The following is a 22,786-nucleotide window of genomic DNA, read 5'->3' as shown; positions in this document are numbered from 1 at the left end:
ATATGAGAGAAGATCACCGTTCCTTTGTGATGATCTTGAGGTTTACAGGATGCTCCATTGTTTTCCAAATTGGTGCAGGGAGAGATCTGCCAGCTTAAAAGTACTGCTTCTTATGTTATACTTGCTTCTCTCAAGATTTGAGGAAGACATAAGGGAGGTCATGTAGTGACATTCCCCTGCCATAATCTGGCATGGAGTTGTGGTGCCAATCAAAACTTCGACAGGGGCTCAGTGAAGGCTACAGACTTGTTGCTCTGATCTTAATGATCTTTGGTAAAGTTTGAACAGTTTTCTTTCTAAGTGTCATGAGGAACAGTTCTCCTCCTGAGTAAACATGCTGCTTTAGAGTTTCTTTTCACAAAGCTTTATTGTTGCACTTCCCCATTGTTGCACATCTCCCATTTCTCCATCAACTGGATTTCCTGTCTGTGTTGTCTCCTAGCAACTGGCATCCCCTCCTCAGGAGGAGGGATCTCAGTATCAGACAGGCTGCTCAGCTCTTGCTGCAAAAGCTACCCTATTCTCGACTCCTCCTGCTGTGCTATCTCCCCATTCCCATGGACCAGTTTACCAACACCTCCACCCACCTGGAATAATAACCGCCCTTCTTGCTCCTCAGATGTTCCCTGACCTTGATTTCATACTGCAGCTGGCAGCTCTTCCACACACCCCTCATCTTCATTGTCTGAACTCGAATTCCCACTGAAGCTATAAACTTGTCACATGTTCTGGCACCTTTTCCCAGAACAACTATAAGCTCATTAGGAAAGAAGCAGGAAAATGTCTCCAGTTTTCATAAGAGACTTGTTATTATATCAAGTTCAGTGTGTTCTGGGGCAAAAGTAATTGAGCACATAGGTTTTCATGCCAGCACTTCCTGTGCTCTCTATTTATCCCGTGTGGCAGAATTCATACTTCCATTGGAGAAGAAGGTTGCCTTCAGCGTTGCACATCTGTCCTCCCGAGGACAGCTGAATGTGCCGTATGATGGCAAGAGGCAGCTGTCATGGCCCCTGATGCTGAAGTTCCACAGTACTCTGAGGAAGACCCAGATAAGAATGAGATTTAGACCACCTTTCATGTTTCTTCAGTACTTTTTCCAGCTGGCGAGTGTGGCCTAGCACCGTCTGTGGACTTGGAGGACAAGACCTCAGCAGCTCCCTCCATCAGACTTCAACGACACAGAATCAGACAAGGTCCCTTTGAGGAACAGAGTTATCTCCTCTGAGGAGGCTGGGCCTAAGGATGAAGAGGTCTTGCTTGCCTTTACAACAACTCAATGACTTCAGCAACTTATTGGGGTCTCCTCTTTCCATAGCTCCTTGCCTGTAAGGTTTCCCTTGAGCCTTGCTCCCACCACTCCCGCCCTACTGCACAGACTCCTCAATTTACTAGGGAGTGGTCACAGGTGTCTCTCTTTCCCTCTCCTTTTTCTTGGCTGGACAGACAGCAGGGAGAAATGCTGGCCTGCACCCACCAAGCAGCTCCCTGAGAATGTTCCTGAGCCCGTGTAAAGCACGGCGACATTCAAGGGAAATGAAGATGGTGCTGGCTGGGAGCCCTCACTTTTGTTAGATGCAATCCCAATCACAACAACAAGCATTTTAATTTAAAAATAAGCAGGAATGCATCTCGGGAGGTTACATGGTACACAAGAAAACTCCCAACATTTTGGGATCCATTTTGTGGTCATGCCAACAACACTTTAAAAAAAATCAAATATGCCCCCTAAATCTGAGAGCCTCTGTCCTAGAGATTCCCACATAGCTGAGTTCACAAGAATCTGTTTTAGGTTTTCTCATATGCTAGATGCTACAGTAGTGGTATGTTTCTGGTATGAAAGCACAGCAGAAGAGACAATGGAAATACAAGTCAATTTCATTTAAGTAACCTTGACAGTGTCCTTTTATCTTCACTGTCCAAGCAATAAATTGACACCATCTCAAACAAACTCAGCTTGGCCTTTCAGTAGTTCCCAGCTGTGGAGTCCTGACAAGCATTTGCCGATGTCAGTCTGAATTCCTTCCCCTTCCCTTGATCTTTTATTCTTCCACTCACTCATACTTACGTTGTACTTTCCTTGTAGCCTTTGGTCCAAAGAAATACCTCTCTCCATGACTTAAAAAAATGTTGAAGTCCTTCAGTGCATCAAGTAGGCTAGTTCAGCCTCAGGGTAGCTCTTTTGCTTCTGTTACGAATTTAAAGGCCACTAAAAGGTGCCTGATGTGAACACATCTGCTGGTGCCTAACAGTCAAGTTAAGTTACAGGGTCCTGAGTAAGCCCTCAGTCATTCCAGTCTGTACTGGTCAGAAAGATGTGATCAGCCCACTGTCAGTTCAAATGATTACTGATATATGGAGGGAGGGGGTGAAGTACAAACATTTGCAGCAAAGGTCTTACAGAAACAAGCATGCAAGGAGAACCACCGAGGCTGAGGAGAAATAATATATTTTGCCAATGCAAGAGAATCAAAGTTTATATGAGGATCCCAAAGACATTTTAATGTGCATTACATATTTGACAGAGCAAAGATACAAGATATCCACAAAACATGGATTTATTTGGAATATTTATACCCAATCTAATAAGCAAAGTTCACAAGGTACCTTATAATACATTTTAATAAAATAAAATGTAGGTGAGTCAGATGAGATGTTGGAGTCCCTCATAAGGTAGGGAAGGAGTTCGACTTTTCCACATTTTGTTTTACAGCCTGGAACTGAAATGGATTTAATTGGCATTGGTGCTACTTAATGTACACAAGATACTCAGTTGTGAAGGTGGAAAATATATTTATTTGGCACAAAAGTAAGCACCTGCCCATGAAGTTGATCTAGAAACTGCCACTGGTATAGAATGTGACAGCTAGATACTCAGGTAATTGCTCCTATTTTTTACATTTCCAGCAGTTGCTTATAAGTTTCTGAGTCCAATTCAAGATACTGCTTTTGGTCTTCAGCATCATACATTAACTGAAGGATTTCCTTTACCTATAGCCTACAAATCAGCGTCAGAGGCTGTACTCTCATGCCCACAAGCAAAAACCATTACACTAGGGTACTAGGAACACAGTCTTTCTCCATTGTGCCCCCAAACCTCTGGAACGTCCTTCACAGAGAGAGATGCATGGCATCATAACTGCTGGTTTTTAAAACACAACAACCTGAATACTCATTCATTCCAGCCTGCTTTGTTGCAGGATCTGCTGCAGCTACTACCACTACCACTACTACTGGTGTGTGTGTGTGCGTGAGAGAGAGAGATTGCAGTTGTACATTCATATGTTTATAATACTGTAAGCTGTCTTGTGAGGTTAGAGCACCCTGGAAGGCAGGTTAAACAAACCTCTTAACTAAATATAAATGACTAAACCCTAGTATCTCTTTCCCGATTAATCACAGCAACCTCAGACCCTGTATGTAAAATCTATGATAAGGTACCCCTCCAGCAGCAGATCTTACAGACATTTAGCTGAAATATCCAGGAAGACAAATTACATGCCACATCTGGAGGTGTGGCCTATACACCACCATGGTTACAGACTACCTCACTTAAGGCACAGGTGCAATGCTATGCCATGCCTCCCGTCACAGTGTGTGAGGAGAGACCCTTCTGAGGAGAGATGTATCTAGACTGAAAAATGCAAGTGCACTGTTAGCATGTTGAGTAAACAAGCAACCAATATGGGCTGAGATTGTCACAGGAGAGTTGGGCCAAATTTTTGTAAAGGAAATGTCCTCATCTCACTAGAATCCACTAGTAAAACTCCTGGACGTGTGTTTCTTATTTGGCAAACTAACAACACAGAGTAAGAAACTGTCTTTTGAAAGGGTATAAATTCACAAGACCAAAGAAATAATTAATTGATTTGTAGCACACTACTCATGCTTGGAATAATGAAGACAGGTTACTAGGAATTCTTTCATTTGAGAATTGCTTAACTATTATACTTGTCCAAAACACACTGATAAGCTCTCTGCTCTAACTTAAAAAGTAGCAACACCAGAAATTCTATTGTGTGTGTGCCCGTATGCATGGGGGAGATAATGCATTTCACAGGAGAGAACATTGTCTTATGTATAATTCGGAAAAAGCAATAATGGTATATTTCACTTTACCATGCTGCTCCTAAACACATTTTTTCCTATAACAAATCTTTTTAATTTTGATGGTGTTAATTTTCAAGTAACTTTCAATATGGTTTGAAGCCTTGTTTTAATTTCCAGTTTCTAATTTAATTCTAATTTGTATGTTTAAAAATGCAACATAAATACAGAAATCCAAGAATACAGTGGGAAGGGTGCAGCAAACTACTTTTGGGGAATGCTGAGCCCCTCATCCCTTGCACCACTTCTGAACCTTAGCATTTTCTGTGCATTGAGTATAACTTCCAAATACTAGGTTTCACCATGGTGAGATCTAATTTGCTCCAGGAGGCAGCAGATGTTTCACATTGTGTTGACATGTCCAAGTCTATCAGACAAACCAACTTTGGCCATCTTACTCTGGAGATAACTTTTGCAACCTTTGTCACATGACAAGAACATCAACTAGTGTATGTGGTAATTTGGTTTGATAAACATATATGAAGAGTTAAAGGAAAGTGGTGGGGTTATTTTCCCTGTTTCAAATACAGAGTGAGTGATTGACATGTTAGGCAAATACATGAGACACAACATTCTTCTTTGGTCTGCCAGAGCATTTCTGGCAGCATTTCATTTCTGACAGATGACAGATAATAGATGGTGCTGCCACTATTATCTGTAAGAAGCAGGTACATTCTGCCTAAAAATGGAAATAACTGTAGCAGCATCCCCCCCCCCCCCCAGACATATGTTGCTTTTAAAATGCCATGTAGAAATTCATAGTGCTAATTAATTAAATGGGACTTGATGATGAACTTGCCATATCATAACCACTGGCAAATCAAGGCCTGAGTAGGAGAGAGAGCCAAATAACATGTGATTTCTGCAGTTCTCATTACTGATATGGATTATGTTGGGTATCAGTTTTGGATAATTATTGTATTGGATAATTTGGATAATGTTGAATTTTTTTATATTGTTGAAGTGAACAGATGTGATAAATAACATAGAACCATAAAGAGTACAGAACCAAGAAAAAACACAAGAAACAATTAACATGATTAAAATATTGTTTTATTGACTTGATCCTAAAAAGGAAAGATGTCATGAAACATCTCTAATCCTGACGGCAGAATATATCACAGAATGAGATTAATTTTAAAGCCCATGTAGCCAATGTATTTGGCCGAACATAATGTGATCAGCAGGCAAAAGCTTCTCACCCACTAAAAGGTGACTGGCACTAAATATATTTACTCTGGAAGAAGTCCCACTGATTTTATTGGAATGTGGATCTGGACTTAATATAACTTAAGTCCTGTTCATTCCCATGGGTCTATTTTAATATGACTCAGTCTGGATCCAACCCAATAGGCTTTTTTTTCAGGCGCATAAGCTTACTAAAATCCTAGACACAGCCAGTTCAAAATTTACATATGCAAGTTCATCTCCTGATGGCTGCAACTTCAAGCAATAATTTGCAAGTGAGAATGGACTATTACAGTCTTAATCACTCTTAAATCATCAGATACAATCTCAGATCTCCATGCTTGTCAATTGATCCAGTTCCCATGCTCAGCTTCATGTGCAGAGTAGTTTAACTTTACAGAAATCAAGATGTATCAATACATGGAACATGCCTACATACTTCTAACAAAAGTCAGTTGGAAAAATTTTTCAGAACTCCTTCCCTCTTATTCCTTGTCCAACTTTTCTTCTACCACTTTTAACAATTCCATACAATAACAATGACAAAATCACACATGCTGGATAAGTATCTATAACTGCTGTTGCTCAGAAAAAATTATTTCATTTCCCATGGCATGTTCAAATGATGACAACCTGCTGCAGGAAGTATAGAACAGGAGGGCAGGGAGGGATCAAGAGAAGCCAGAATAAAATTCCTTTGACTTAAGTCAGCATTTGATTATATTACTCTATATTCCAAAGAAGTGGCTGTTGAAACCTGCCTCCACTCCAGGTAGTGTGGCACAGCCTGGACCAGGCTTGGTTTTTAAGGAAGCTGATCCCAGGGTCTCCACTGTGGAAAGGCATTGCAAACCCTGTCTTTGCAAAATTTGGAATTTCCACACACAAATGCATCATGTTGTTGCTGAGTCCAGTTCAGGGAAGATTCATTGTGAGGCTTCCTAGGAAAGGCTGGTGTGCCAAATATGGCATCCCAGGAACTGTTGCATGAGTTTGCTAAGCATTTTCCCAGCAGGGAGCAATTTCTACAGGGGACACATTTGGTTACACCCAGACTGTCTAGTCAGTTCCCTTTAAAATCTGTGTGAAAAGTAGGCCATTTATTTCCATGAGAACTAAGTACAAATGAGTTTGGATTCAACCTATTAGTTTCAACATTTCTTTTATCTATCATAGTGTTCATTAGTCTTAAATATTTTGTTGTTGCTTGCTTGTTCAAATGTGCATATGTTATGAGCACAAAATCTATTTCTATTGGCTAAAATGGCCATTTTACTTTAAAAAGTCTCCTTTCTGTGTTCTATACTGCATTTACAACATACACAACTGACAAATAGAAGGAAATGTTCAAATTGAAAGGAACTTTCCAGAGAGGTAGTATGCTAGTGTGTTGAAGTATTATTCTGTGGCATCCTCTCTGGATCCATTTATAAACTTGTCAACTAAAGATAACATGTCATACATCTGAGAAAGTGGACTCTAGTCAACAATTTGTATAATTTAATAACTGCACTCCTATACATAAGTTCAATGGGGCTTATAGGTGCAGGATTGTAGTCTTACAATGCATCTACACAGAAGTCTCATCGAGTTCAGTGGGACTTACTCCCAGGGTGTGCAGGATTGAAGTCTACATTTTTTAGCCTTAAAGGTGCCGCAAGGGTCTTTGTTGCTATCCCCACCCGACAAAGAGACAGCTAGGACACTTACGTCTCCATTCACAGCAGGGGTCCTCAAACGTTTCCACCAGGGAACCAGTTGAAAGGTGCTGGGCGTGGGCCGGAAGGGTGGTGCTGGAGGTGTGCGTGGGCTGGCGAGGGGGCCTGCTGAGGCGGGGGCCGGGCACGCAGCGAGGAGGAAAGGCGAGGCGGGTGCACAAGGCAGTGGCTTGCTCCCTTGGAGATCGCATGCGGGGCAAGGTGGGAGGCGGCAGGTGTGTGCGTGGGTGCGGGCACGCGTGCCGTGGGTCCAAATGGGCATGGCGGGCTAGATCCGGCCCCCAGGCTGTAGTTTGAGGACCCATGATTTACAGCTTAATTTCTCTTTTCAGATGAAGGATATTGGATCAAATATGTCCACCAACACGTCTTTTAGTGCTCTTCAGGCTCCTTGCCTCTATCATTTTAAAAAATTGTTTTAAATGTTTCTAAGTGAGAGGCTGACTGCTGCACAGCAAAGGCCTGTCACCTATGCCATCTTTTTTCTTTTCAAAACGCTGGTTTATTCTGCAGATTCCAAATCTGTTTTAGCTTCTTGTGTGGTTACTTTTCTGTTAATCACAGTCTAATTCCAGTTTACTGTCTGGAAAATGCCTATTTTGTGACCAATCATGCCCAAAGTAGTTATTTTACCAATGGGCAGGGTCCCCCTCCATAGCAGCCGTTTTTGTTTTTTTTGTTTTGTTTTTTGGATAGCGCTCAAAAATGTCAAAGGTGTCCACCGATGCAAAAAACGCCAGAGAACCCCGAGGGTGAAACAAAGAGAGACAGGTGCGGATCCTTGAGGATAAGTGAAACTCAGTGTAACACATGCTAAGTACGTGCCTGTCCCTTGTTGTCTCTACTGGGGCAGTTGTAACTTTGGGGCAGGCGTCCAGGTCCCTACTCTGCTGAATGAGCGCAAGGCAGTACCGGATCAGGGCTGGCTGAGCACCTCCTGAAGCAAGTAATACGCCTTAGCAACTACAGAGGGGGGCGCACAGCAAACTACGAAGTCCAGAGGCAAAAAATAGCTCACTACTCCACGGCACGGGGAAGGGAAACGGCGGCTGGCACCCAGTGCGCCGGATCTAGTTGAGGGGCGCGCATAAGAGCGGCGCCCGGCCGACGCCAAGCGCGTCCTCCTCGGGCCTGGGCGGAGCTGCAGCCGCCGGTGCCTCCCTCGCTCCTCCCTCCAGCCGGAGCCTGACGGAGGCGGCCCCGCCGGGGTGTTTCCCAGCTCCGCGCCCCGCTACTTGTTTGCAGGGCGCCAGCTGCAGCCTTCCGTTCCGCACGCTCGTTTGGCCGGAGCCCGGAGGCAGGATGGTGCTACCCGACGACGAGCGCGCTGCCGCCGGACTCTACCGAGCGCCCCCGGAGCTGGCGCGAGAGGCGCATGTGCCTTCCTTGGAAAAGTACCGGGAGCTTTACCGCCGTTCAGTGGAGGAGCCGCAGGGTGAGCGCCAGGCCACAGCGGTCGGCCGTGGCGGGCGGGCGTCGCGCGTTCCCCGAGCGGGTTCAAGCGAGCCCTCAGGCCGCTTCTGCGCGTGCAGCAGCCCGGGGCTCCTGCATGTGGCAAGGGCGGGAAACGGCCCTTCTTTGCAGAGCACAGTCTGGAGCGGGCAGGGCAGTGCAGCAGTGCTAAAGCATAAAGTCGCGGAGCATGGGGCATGTTATGTGGCTCAAGGGCGTGGGACCCGTCCGGTTCCATGTCTTTTCCTTTGCTCTGCCATGTGCCTGCATGGCTCACTCGTTTCCTTCCACCCTCCGCCCGGTGCAGGATCGTTGCCAATTTCTCGTCTACGCGCAACAGGGGCTCTAACGGCAACAGCTCAGATACTCTGAACCCTACAGGATTTGTTCCGGGTGGTGTTCATTATTGTGGGCAGCTTTTATCAGCTCCAAGCGCAAGCTTTTGCAGCTGTGTGCTTAACCATTGGATTCATGTTAGTATTAGGCTCTGTCAAATGACGGCTTAGGTTTCTCTTTAGTTATTGACTAGCAAATGGAGACCCTTAAGCAAGTGATGCGTCCTGGCTCCTGCCGGCAGTCCAGTAGCCCCGTATTGTAAAAGCTGCTGGGTAACTTGGCTATACCACAGTTGGAAGAGGTACTAGTAGCAGTTTGGGAGCTGCCAAGTTGTGTGTACGGCGTTTCCTTGTAAATTCCTACACTTTTGAATACTGTTTGTTTGGGGGTGGGGTTGGCGTTCCATACTAAGCAGAGTCGTTCCTAAATTTTCAGCAAAACATACTGTAGCAATATATAGTGTTAAGTATATATATTGTTATATAGTGTTTGCTTTTTGTCCAAGCATACACATAAGCTTAAATACACAGCACTTGTGCTAACAGCTCTCCTGTTGATGTGATCATTGGCTTAAATTTGCATGTGAAAGTAACAAGGTGGCAATGCTCTAGCAATTCTGCGTCATTTTGGAGGGGAGTCTGTGAGCTTTCTAGTATAGTTTGGGTCCATATTATGCTGATTCTTGAAGAGTGAAGCTCTTTGTAGCAAGGTTATCAGTGACATCCGTCATGAGGCAGTTTAACTTGCCCAGGTCTCTCTGTGTGTCAGCACTACCATTGTTAGTTTCCTAGTTTTAGTGCAAGTTTTTCTACCTTTCTAAAAGTTTGAAATGTGTTTTCTGAGGCTTAGGTATTGGCAGGAAGAGCTTTTACTTAAAATATGGTGGTATTTTCAGACCTGTTTACCACTGGAATGTAGCTCCCAACATCTCCGAAGTGGAACTAGGCCTTGCAATGAAGAAGGTTCAGCAGCCCTGTTGGGGGTGTTTGCACAGTCCCAAACATCCCCATAGAGCTGAGTAATTTCAGCAAGACTTTTGCGGGACCTTCTCAAGTTACTCACTGCAGTAATCTGTCAGTACAAAAAGGAAGTATTGCTGGAGTTGATCATTGGTGTTTGACAGCTCAATAGAAATGCATGCTTTAGGATAATTTCCACTCAATTTTGTGCTTCTGCCTTACCTACCAGCTTTTGAACCACTTCAAGAAAGGACATATTTATAAGAAAGTGTGGTTAGTCTTTATAAGCAATAAATACAGCTTGTTTAAAAATGATCCTATGCATTTAGTTGAGGATAGGGAACACTGATGGGATTGCATCTAAGGAAACCACATGGGTGGTGCTTTCTGACCTTTCCCTCTTCTCCTAGTCTTCTACTTGAATGCTTATTACAAGTCTTCTTACTTATATATATGTAATGGCTGCTTCTTTGATATCTGTGGTTACAAAGTTACCGGTATGCTTGAAAAGGAAGAAAGCATAGTTGTCCTTATCTTACTTTGGGAGAAACTGTGATAATTTGTCCTGCCCCGCAGAGACATGAAAGAGATCAAGCAGTGCAGTGCTAATTCTGTGAACAACAGATACATCAATGAAAGGAAGTTATTATACACAAGGGGGTGTGATGTATTTTTCTACAGTGTGAGAATTTCTGTACAAGGAAGTACCCTTAGTAAATAGCAGCTTTTCTTTCCTTGCTCTATGCAAATTAACCATTAACGCTTTCTTTGAGATAACAAAAATGAGGAAGTTACGTAACTGCACAGTTTTCTGCCTTGTCTTTTATAAAACATAAACAGGGACTGAAAGACTAGTTAGCTGGGGTAAGCACATTTAGATGCATTCCAACAGATCCAGAAATAACTGCATGGAAATGCTGTTTATGACTTAAGAATCCAGGTGTATTCAGGAGTGCAGTCTAGGGGTCCCTCCTTAAATAAGACCAACTCAAGTTTTGTCTTGTGTCATTTTGTGTGGTCTTAAAATTAATATTTTCTTTCTTTTTTTTTTTTGCAGAATTTTGGGGTGATATTGCCAAAGAACTTTACTGGAAGAACCAGCACACTGGACCATTTTTGCAATATAACTTTGATGTCACAAAAGGAAAAATTTATATAGAATGGATGAAAGGGGCTACAACCAACATTTGCTACAATCTATTGGACAGAAATGTCTATGAGAATAAACTTGGGGACAAAATAGCTTTTTACTGGTAATGTTCTGCCTTTTATTACAATTCAGAAACTTCTGGTATGAACTTAGAATTAAGACCATTGCTATAGCATTAGATTATTCTGCTCTGGTAAAAAAAATAAGGAGACCTGAAAGAATGAGAAAAGTTGAGTATCATGTTATTAGAGCTGGCATTCATTTGAATTTCTGAGAAATCCTCTGTAAGGCATTTTGTGTGAAAAGGGAAATTGCCTTCAAATGCCCCCATGCTAAGATAAAAGCCAGAAATTCTCTCTAATTTAATCTGTGTGATGCTGCTCATACTTTTCCATTATCAGAGGTTTGTGTGTACTTAAAAAGTCTTGTGGGTAGGTGCAGCAAGCAGTGACCAGTTTCCTAAACAGAAGCCTCCAAAGAAGAAGCCAGTCTTTGGAGACAACAACTGGGGTCCTGACTGGGGTATGAATGACATTTTTCACCACTTGAAATGCCAACTCTTTCTCACCCATACACTGACCTTTCGGATGGTTACTGTGTAAGGGTTAGATATCTGATCACAGTAAACAATTCTTTAAAGTAAAGTTCTATAGTTTGTGGTAGTTCAGGGTAGGGAACAAGGTTCCTTCCAGATATGTGGATTGTGGATTACATCTTCCATAATATCTGACTATTAGCCATATTAGCTGTATGGGAGCTATAGTCCAAAACATTTGTAAGGCATCATGTTTTCTGCAGTAATCTATATAGGAAGCATCAGTTATAAAATAGTGTTTGCTAAAGGAAAGAGTGTTCTTCCTTTTGTCAACTTCATTAGCATTCATTCAACCTCTTATTTTGACTGCTTCTCAAGGAGACACATAAATATGATATCATTGTTCTTTGCATATTATTGCTTACTCCTTTCTTGTGCTCAGGGACACTCTTATAATTTATTTCCTTTTCCTGACAGGTCTAGTTCCTTTTTCATTAATTAGTACATACACATTTTACAGAGCAATAGATGAGTCAGGAAACGTTGCCTGAATCCTATCTATGTTTATGAGGAAGCATTCCCCACTGGTTTTACTGGGATTGTATTTTAAGTGAATGTGCCTGGCTTTGCAGCTTTAGTAATATTTTGTGTTCCAGATACAAGCCTTTACCTCCAAATGTACTTCAGGGTTTAAATAGTCGGTTGCTGTTAACTCTCGGCCTAACTGAAGTTGCTTTCTGACTGTCCACCAAATCAGTATAAGAAATATAAATGGGCTGTGACAAATCTTTTGTCTAAAGAAGCAGATTGCATTTCAGAAACTGTATTTCATAGGTGTTCTTTTGCTGTGGAAGTGTGCCCTTATTTTCAGGCGTCTTTTTAGGACTGTATGGCCTTTCTGATGCAGAATGTGGTGGTAGGCTGGAAAAAGTGCTCTGTTGAACACAGTTGAGGTATTCTAGAATTTTCTTTGGGTTTTCATGTATTTTTTTAAAAAATATTTTATATTGTTCCATATCCAAATAGATTCTGGAACAGTGAACAGTATGAGGTTAAAGCAAATTAGAAATACAATAAAACACTTTTAAAAAGATTGAGGTCATGGTCCACAAGAAAAAGCTTCCCAGGATAAGTTTGCCTTTAGCAGGCTCTGAAAACAGCACAGTGGTAGTGCCTGCTTGATTTCTTGCAAGGAATTCCACAGAAATGGGGCTGCCACACTGAAGGCTTGTGGAATGCAGCAGGGCCATGGATCCATGTGGAACCACCAAAAGGATGGCCTCCTCTGACCTCTGTGACCTGATAGGTTTGTAAGGAAGAAGACAGTCAAATATCCTGGTTTTTACTCAGGACTTTGTACAGTATTCCCAAAACCTTGAACTTGGCCTGGTAGCAAATTGGTAGCCAGTACAGTTCGTTCAGCAAAGGATCTGCATGCTGAAAAGTGGCAGCTCTCAGCCACAATCAAGCTGCTGCATTTTGCACTAACTCCAGTTTCCAGAGCAGCCTTAAGGGCAAGCCCACATAAAGCAATTGCAGTAATACAGTCCTGAGGTATCACTGTGGCCAAGCTGTCCTTGTTCAGGAGAGGCTATAGCTGACAAAACAGAGATGGGAAAAAGCAGTCTGATCCGCTGTCATTACTTGGCACTTCAGTGATAGCGATGCATCTAGGAGTTCCCTATGAGCCTGATCTTTCATAGGGGATGCAACCCGACCCAGATCTATCTCCTGAACTCTGGAATCACCACAGGACTTGCATCTTTCTAGGATTCAGTTACAGTGTATCGGTCTCATCCAGCCTGACTCCATCTAGGACTTGAATAGCAGGGAGATGGAGCTGTGTGTCATCATATACTGATGATACTTGGGTCGAAATCCTCCAGTGAATGCTTCCAGTGGTTTTAGATAAGTGTTAAATAACTTTGGGAACAGAATAGTACCCCGTGGAACCTCAAAGCTGAATTTCCAGGGTTTTGAGGAATGTTCTCTGGAACCAACCCTGCAGGTCAGATTGGAAGCATTGTGACATAGTGTCTCCAATACTTAGCTCATGAAGTTGATCCAGGAGAATAGCATGGCCAATAGGCTCAAAGGCCAGTGAGAGATCCAGTAGAATTGGCAGCATCACATTCTCTCGTCTTCCTTGTGATAAAGGGTCAGGACATCCAAGGCTGATTCAGTTGTGTAAACCTGTAGAAACCCAGAATGAAATGGGTCTAGATAATCAGTACCTTCCAAAAGTGCCTGCAGTTGCTCTGCCAGCACTCTTGTCATGTGCCTTTCGTAAAACGGGTTATTTGCTAAAGGACTGTAGTTACCAAATACTCTTGGGACCAGAGTGGGCTGTTTCTGAAATGGTTGCACTACTAGCTCCTCGAGGATAGTAGGAACCATCTCTTTATGCAAAGATGCGTTGACCACACCTTGGACCCACCCAGTTCACCCACTCAGACCTCCTTAGCTGGTTTTTATCAAACAGAAGGGTGAGGATTGAGAGAGCACATGGTTGTTTGCACTACTGCAAGCCCTTTGTTCCCATCAGGCCATAATATCTGAAATTGAGCCCCCAAAACTAAGCAGATACCAGTGTTAGACACCTTGACTGCAACTGCACACTAACAATAGCATTTCATTTGCTGCAGAGACCAGCAACTTTGTCCTCAAAAGTGCTACAAGGTACAAGGTACAGCAGACTTTTGTGTGTGCCAGGGCCCCTTTTGCTGAGGATAATGTTAACATTCCCCAGACTACCCATAACTACTGCACAGGACTTGAGTATGCAATGGGGCAGCAAAGTGGCATTTCTAGCTGCCTGCATTGCCATGCAGTAGGCACTACTGTGTGCTCTCGAGTATGTTCAGTTGGCTTTGCTTTGAGCCTTATTCCTGTTCATTCTAGCTGATGTCCATCGTATTTTACTGACTGCAGCTTTTCAGTATATCAAGCAACAGTGAGGCCCCTAGTGTACTGGAGAGGGCACAACTCTCCACAGACCTCCATAGTAAGACTGGGGCCTTGACTGGATCACCAGCTCTGCATACTGCAAAATCCTCCAGAGCATTCAGAAATCCATTGGATTCTTTCACTTTTCTAGGATGGGCTATCCAAGTGCCTGCTAACCCACTAGCCACCTTGAAAGACCACTTCCATTACATTCATGCCCGCATTCTAAGTGTTCCGAATGCTTTCTAAACAAAGAAATAGGGGAAGGCGGACTGTAGTCTGCCCCAATTGCTTCTCCATGGCAAACAATTGCCAACTTTAATGTTCATAGCAATCCTGTGAAGCAAGACACTATAGGACATTAGTGGAAGGATCTGGAGTTCATTGCTAGCAATTGTTTAAAAACCCACTTGGTCTGGTTAGAGATCAAGCATTTTTTCTTCAGTGCCTTCCACTGGACACGAATGGAGTAGTAAAGTTAACTAAACTGCATGTGAAACTAGTTGCATATGGAATTAGCAGTTTGTGTGACAACTAAAATATTTTTCAAATACTGGGATGTTTACATTATTGTGTATAAAATACAGCCAGACTAAGACTTTTTAATTTCTTTTTCTTTCTATAACAAAAATCATCTTAATTTCTAAAGGTAATTTTTCTTAGTGGTTATTATTTTTCTTTGCTTCCTACAGGTGTGGAAAACTCAAAAGCCAGCCTTCCCCAACCTGGTGCCTTCCAGTTGTTTTAGATTGTAATGTCCTGTCTACTTGACATTGAATATGTTGCTTAGGACTGATGGAAGCTCTAATCCAAAATATCTGATGGGCACAGGTTTGTGAAGGCTATTCTAGTCAATGATCTCAGCTATATCCAGATCCCAGTTTTAGGGATGCTGAAATCTATGTTTACCTTTATTGCAGAAACTACTATGTGTTTGTTAAGTAAACAGAGGAGGAAAATTCTCTGAACTGGAATAAAGGGGTGGGGAAGGGAAGCATACTTAATTAATGAAGCTAGTGAGATGTATAGGAATTTAGCTTTATGGTGCCTGGAGAGTACAGATAAAATTGGAGAAAGCAAACATTTGTTCTTGACAGCTGGAAGATGTGTGTATGTGTGTTTCAAATTTTGTATGTTCCTATCTTGACCAAGAAGAAAGGCACTTGTCTTTGAAAATGCACAATTCCTTGCTTTTGAAATGTTTTCTTCTATTGCCAGTTAATGCTTTTCTTGCCATAAAAAATGAACAAAAAAATAAAGCCATTCTGGATCAGGGCAGGGGTCAGATAATCTCTGAATTTTGTTTTCAGCCATGGCCAGCTGGATGCCCTCTGAAGGCCCACAAGTCTTGCACCGAAGTGACAGATTTGTCCAGTTGCTTGCTCACAGAAACTGGTGTTCAGCTGTACGTTGTCTTCTGAACTCAGAAGCTCCATTTAGCTGTCATGCTAACAGTCGTTGGCAGGTCATTAATTTGTCTAAGCTAGTATCAATCACTATAGCTTCTGGCAATACATTTCACAAGTTTAATTACTATTGGTGTGAAGAAGTGTGTTCTTTTGTTTGTCACAAATATCCTCCCAATCAGTTTGACTAGTGTTGTAGGATTTGTCCTTCTTCCATTTTTTCAACATGATCCATAATTTTTCTAAGATGCTGTCTTGGGGTTGGACTGGGGAGGTGGAATGTGCAACCCTCCAGGTCTTGACTACAGCTGTTATCAGCCCTAAATGGCAAAGGTAACAGTGAGGAATGATGGTAGATGCAGTCCCAACAACCTAAGGAGAATCTCATGTTCCCATCTCTGCTTTGTCATGCTTGCCTTTTCATTGTATTTGCTGAACTAAAAAGCCTGAAATATGCCTGCCTTTTTTCATGGGGAAGATGCCTCAGTTTGAAAAACATCAGCTTAAGGCTTCGTCAAGGCCTTTAGTTTACTCATAAGCAGGATGGCATTCTCAAACAGTTCAGAAAGAATAGTCTACCCTTTGCTTCCTGATGGTAAAATTAAGTGATGAGCTGGTAATCTTGATAGTGATGTGAGTGCTGTGTTTGTGGATGTGCATGTACATTCACAAGTGTTATATGAGTGAATGAAGCCATGATTTGTACAGAGAAGGATTAGTATTTATTACTGTTAATTCTTAGTTAGTCTGACACTTTGTTACACTTGCAAGAAGGGAAGGTGCCTTTAATTTTATCTAGAAGAAAAATTGTCTCTGGAAAGAGATGCTATGAGAAGCAGTCTGAAATCTGCAAATTTCTGTCAGAGAAAATTCTTATGTGTAGCCAGAGAACGAATGCTGTTTTTCTACAAAAGTGAAAGTGCCTTGCTCATGATTCCTTGTTTTATAAACTGGATTGGTATATCCTAGTTCAACAAAGTGACTTGCAGACCTTATCACTCTCCATGATCCAGTTTTAGGGCATGTTGTTTGTTCTGCAAACACACAATGATTCTGCAGGTTTTTACAAAAGATGTTTCTTAGGTGCAAACTAGGCAATAACTGGAAGACAGCGAACAGCCTGCCATGTTCCTAACTGTCACCCTATGATTGAAAAATAACATCAAAGGTGAGGAGCAGCAGATTCCCGGCATTTATGCACTTAAAATTACTCTCCCTAAGCCACTTCCCTAACAGGGAGAGAAAACATATTCTTTTTCTTCTGTAGAGAGAAAAGCAGATTTTGTGGAGAGCAATTCTGAGCGGTGAATGATGAGAGGGGAAAGGTTTCTACATACTGCCTTTTCTCCTGCTGTCTTTGGCTTAAACTTGCAGCCTCTCTATCTAGAGTCTGTTCATATGTCTAGTATCATGGCTGTTATTGTTTCTGTTGATGGTACTTAAAAGAGGCACAGCAATGGGGAAGAGAAGGGGGGAAATAGTTTTGTTTTCTTTTAACAGTAGTAATGAGAAAACTCATTTCTTCTCTTAAATATCCCTTTTTCTCAGCCATGCACTGAGAGCAAAACTTCCATCCCTTCTATACTGGTTGTACCCTACATATTTGAGCTCTTTTATATGAAGGTGAACATTAAATCCATTTAGCATCATCATTGCTATTATTATTACATTTTATATCCTGCCTTTTATCCTTTTGTAAGGCACCCAAGGGAACTTACGTAGCTGCATTTTAACCTCACAGCAACAAGAAACCTGTGAGGTAGGTAAGGCTGAGAATCTGCTCAGTTCACAGTCACCCAGTGAACTTCATGGCCAAGTGGGAACTAGAACCCAAATCTCCCAAGTCCCTGTTTGTTGTGAAGTGTATGCAGATGCTGAGGAGCTGTAAATAAGTGTGGCTTCCCTACATATATGTGCAGGATATCTGCATAGCTAAAACTTGTGCATGGGGTCACCACATTTCCATCTGTGTTTGTTTCATGGTATATTAATACTTGAAACAGCCATTGGATGACCTAATGTTGATTTGAGTTCCTATGCAAACTTCAGTATTTCACCCTATTTAGAAGGCATGCTTAAAGTTCTGGTTTTAGCTTGAAAAGCAAATAGCTTTTTCCATGGTGTGTATGGGCCATAGTTTTACAATTTGAGCCAGTCTTCCCCAAACTTGTGCCCTCCACCTGTGTTGAATTACAGTCCCCATCATCTCCATCCACTATGACCAGCAATAATGGTAGATGGGGATAATGGAAGTTGTAGTCCATTAAGTCTGGAGGGTACCAGTTTAATGACAGCTAATTTAAACTGCTAGGAATTGGAGCACAATTATTTGTATTTAGCTCCCATTTTTAAGTGTGTGCTTCAAGCTCTAACAACAATTTAAAGTTTAACCTGGTTAATAGGATGTTCCAGGTGCCTTGGGTTGATGTCATATTATAGATATAAGAATTATGAATTGAGGAATCTGGCACATGAGTGTATTAAAATATAGAATTGTCTCCATTATAAACGATTGTAGCTTACTAGGCAATCTAGAATATGCTTTTGAGAGTTGTTTTAATTGGCAGGGATCTCAAGGTCCATCTAATCCAGCATTCAGTGCTCACAGCAGCCAGCCAACTACCTGTGGGAGAGTAACAGTGTGACATGAATTCAATAGCATCCTCCTGCACATAATCCCCAACAACTAGTATGCAGAATAATAGGTAGTATATAGCCATCAGTGGCCACTGATAGCCTTTTCTTTCATGGATTTGTCAAATCTACCTTTAAAATTATCCAAATTGGTTGCCATCACTACATCTTCTGGGAACAGATGTCATGGTTTCGTCATACACGATGTGAGGAAATGCTTTCTTTTATCTATCCTGACTCACCTGCCAATCAGCTTTGGGAGATTATCCAGGTTCAGATACTATGACAGGATGAAAAATGTTGCACACCTCTAGCACATCTCCATTTGTTATTTCTCTGAGTTAAACAAACCCAAATGTTGTTGCTCAACCTCATAGGGAGTTGTGCCAGCCTGTATATCATGTTAGTTGCCCTCTTCTGCTCTTTTTCCAACCCTACAGTATCTTTCTTGTACCTGTGGTAACTCAGGTCTATGTTTTAAATCTTTCCAGCTGTAGAAACAGGCCTGAGTGAGATCACTGTATCAAACCAAGGGGTCACTTTTAAACCTACTCTTAAACCTTCTGCCAGTGCCAGCCAGCCCCTAAGTGCCCAAGCAGTGCTACCGACTATGTTTCACACTCCTTGGCACAGTGCAGAACTATTTTTGTCTCCCTGTGTTTTTTTTCCTTTATTTTTTTTCTGGAGATAGGGAAGGACAGCTGGACAGCCAGCTTCCCTGATCTCTGTGAAGCTATCTGCTCTCTTTTCAAAGTGCCACGGCAGCACCTTGGAGGGGTGCCTGGAGTTGCATTTTTTAAAACAGTCACTTTTAAAAAGCTTTCTATTCTCATTCATATTTGGGAATGAGAGCATTTTAGGCCTTTGTTGGGCACCTATTAGTGATGTTCCTGCTATGCAGAGGCAACAGCTACCTTTCCTGTTAAGTACTATGCCCAGCACATGTTTGAATTCCCCCTTCCCCCAATTTCTTTTTGGTCCATAAAGGACCAACCCAAGCCGAGGGGGTGTTGGGGAATTTACCCCCTTCTTTGCAGAATGCCCTGCTTTTTAAGTGTCTTCCTTTTAGCACTCATGATGGAGCCACTCTTGCATTTTCTCCCAACTCTGGGGACCCTGGGAAAGCCTAAAAGTGTATTACCCCATTCTAAAGGGAATCTGAATTGCTGGTGGTTAAACTCTAGGTCCTTTTAAAATGGATTTTTAAGGGGGATTTCAGGGATTTGCACTGGGATATATACAGAACCAACCCTGCGCAAATCTACCCAATTCCCACTGAAACCAGCTTGGCTTTGGAGGCTATAAGGTAGATTGGACTTCTGCAGGGTCTCCTGGGATACCGCATGGAGGACCAGTGGGGAAAGAGGGAGCAAAGCAGCCATGATTAGTCTTGCCATCTGCTGGACTTATTGTGGGTGCTTTGTGGAACAACAAACTGAATATAGCAAACCACCACAGTAGATGGTTGTGACATGCAACGTCATTCAAATTGTGGTCAGTTGCAAACTTAGGACATTTTCAGATGCCAACGTTCTTGTCAGGAGTGCAAGACTGACTGCTACATACTTTCATGCTTATTCTCAAGCTGTCTGATCTACAAGACAAATAGGGTCTGTGTTCTTCTGGCCACAGGAAATTGCACAAGTGCATCAGCAAACTGTGAGCTATCTCTTTCCTTGTCAGTCATGTCCCTTTCCTCTTTGCCAATTCTTTCAGTGTGTTTTACTAAAAAACTTGGGCTCTTTTTCGTATAATTACCTTTAGTGAAACCTCCTAAACCATCCATTTGTCTGTGCGTTGCTGGCCCAGATGGGGCATAGGAAGAGCAGTACTTGATCTGGAATGATACAACTGCTGTTCTGAAGTACAAATATTGCCTACAACTTTTACGTGTTTGGCATATATTTGCTCCCACTTTCTCTTCCTGATAGGCTGTGCTAGAGTTACGGTTTTGCAAGATTTCATTTTATAAATTGCATTTCATCAGTGGTGATACCTGCCAAGACAGTAATTGAGTAAGAAAGCCAGACAGAATGTGCAATAAGGTCAGCAAAGTAGATGTACTCATACTCTGATTAAATTGGAGATCCAATTCAATTACTTAGAAGTATATACAGGATGTTTGTGTAAAACTTTTCTGTGGAAGAACTTTTTTTAAGGCTGCATGGCTAATTGACTCGTCATGAGATGCTGTGATTCACAGTGGATGTATGATCAGGCATGAGGGATTGAAACTATGTAGCATTGGTAAGACCTTTATCTTAATGGCAGGAGCCAACTTACATGGGTAGCTTACTAAGAATTAGGAGCTCTGATGTATTTGCATCTAAAAACAATTGTGAATTTGCAGAAATTATAGAAAGGCCAAATGACATACCTGCATTTGAAGATTTTAACACCACCACCACCATCACATTCCTCCTAATCCCACTGTTAAAATTCAGTGTGTGGAAATGATACAGATGATAAAGTACAAAATTGTAGTCTCCTTTACTTCTGGATGTGAAATTAATTTAGCTTGTATCTTTTGAAGCACACTATTCCCATCCTTCTAGCAGGCCTCAGTCTAGCTTAACATGTGCTCCATTCATCCCATCTTATAGGACTCCTTTTACTTAGATAGCAGTCATTCTTCTTTCCCATGAAATTGCAGTCTGAAGCTATAGATTGCTGTCATAACATTATGCTTACTTAATACAGTGCTTTTCTGTATTCTTGTGAGTCCTAAAAAGAGACACTAGAAGGAACTATGGGGACCAATTTTCATTAGATCCTCAGGGATAAGGGCATTTGGAAGGGGTGTGTGTGTGTGTGTGTGTGTGTGTGTGTGTGTGTACACAGACACACACACACACACACACACACACACACTAGGCAGCTATTTTACTACATGTGCTATGAATGGGACAGGAAGAGGCTCATATGTGATGTAATTCGAGTGTTTGCAAATTGATAATGTTGCCCTAAGTGTTTGAAATATTTTTCCAGTGCTGTCTGTTACAGTGTTATTTTCCTTACATATTAAATTTTCAAAGAATGTATAAAGAAACTGCATCTGACATAAGGGCTATGATAAGTAGCTGCCCGTAGATTACATAAACCCCGAATAACCCCCCTCCAATATATATATAGCTGCAGCGGATCAGAAGATGCACAATCACAATGCTTCTATTAATAACTCCCTAAGACAGTTTTCAAAAAGCCTGTGTTTTGAAACTGGCTTTTGAATACCCTTTTTTTTTTGTTTACCCTTTTGCATTAAAAATTAGACCTGGATATAAAGGCTGGATATGGCTCACATACTCAGTATTTGTTGGGCGTATGCTTTTACAAAACTTTGTCATTGCCCTCTTGCTTAGTCATTTGTTGATAGTGTGTGTGGTTATGGGTTAGAGGTTTTCAGGATTCATACTCGATACTGTTGTAGATGAACCCATAAGTAGAGTTTCTTCTATGTGCCTGGCCACCAGTCAGTCTGCTAACATCACTGCTATTTGTGGCCAGGATTCACAGAAAACGCATGTATGTAGTGTGTGTGGGGGAAATCCCTTCTTTATTTTTAGGGAGCTTAATCCACAGTGATCTTCAATTTCCCAGGCCACTTTGAAATAAATGGAAGTTGCCCAAGAGTGCAACAATGTGCCTGGGCAATTTTATTCATTTTCAGATAGCTTGTAGAGCAGGAGTGTGCAATTAATTTTCCTATGGGGCCACATGAGAAACTTTGACAGTTGTTAAGGGCCGGACCAATACTCTTACAGCTCTGCTCAATATATATCTCTATAAAAACAGTAAATGAAACATTACAATGATACAATGAAAATGTGGAGCACAGAACAACACTATTTAATGAATATTCACAAAAACATTAACATTAACATTACATGAAAAGCAAATTCAATTCAATTTAGCAGATCCTTCAAAATAAAAGCAGTGCAGTTGTATTGCTTGCATCTGTGTTATGACGATATATATTTGCATTGACTTTTAATTTGCCAGTGACCTCATGCGGGCCAGTCAGCATCAGCCATCGGGCCGGATGTGGCCCGCGGGCCGTACAATGCCCAGGTCTGTTGTAGAGGATAAGTTCTTGTAGGCTTGCAGTCAATAAAGATTTTTCAATGTTAAATAACAAACAAACCTGATTTCTGTTGAAGTGTCTGCAAAAAGCATTTGATTGATTTTGTTTTGTGTCCTATTGCATGGCATAAAACCGCATAAAATATCCTTGAAGTTAGGGGGTTGTTTTTAAGTTTAATCAGAGCCTTTTCAGATGTTTAGGCTGTACTAAATGACTAGGGTGGTTAGGATGTAGCAAGCCTTTCTCATCAGGCCCAGCCTGCTTAGATAATGGA

The 22,786-nt window shown here is 41.9% G+C and overlaps 1 protein-coding gene across 2 annotated transcripts in view; it reads left to right on the top strand.

Annotated features, from left to right (window-relative positions):
- Positions 1-8,232: 8,232 nt before the first annotated feature.
- Positions 8,233-22,786, top strand: part of ACSS2 (acyl-CoA synthetase short chain family member 2) — a 52,983-nt gene continuing 38,429 nt past the window's right edge. For both annotated transcript variants that reach the window (XM_044447441.1, XM_044447440.1), the window contains exons 1-2: positions 8,233-8,448; positions 10,818-11,013. In XM_044447441.1, coding sequence (XP_044303376.1) covers positions 8,316-8,448; positions 10,818-11,013 — 329 coding nt within the window. In that variant the 5' untranslated portion in view covers positions 8,233-8,315. The remainder of the gene's footprint in view (positions 8,449-10,817; positions 11,014-22,786) is intronic.

Source organism: Varanus komodoensis, unplaced genomic scaffold (assembly GCF_004798865.1).
Source record: "Varanus komodoensis strain SLA01 unplaced genomic scaffold, ASM479886v1 scaffold52, whole genome shotgun sequence".
Lineage (NCBI taxonomy): Eukaryota > Metazoa > Chordata > Lepidosauria > Squamata > Varanidae > Varanus > Varanus komodoensis.
This window is presented reverse-complemented; position numbering and strand designations above follow the sequence as displayed.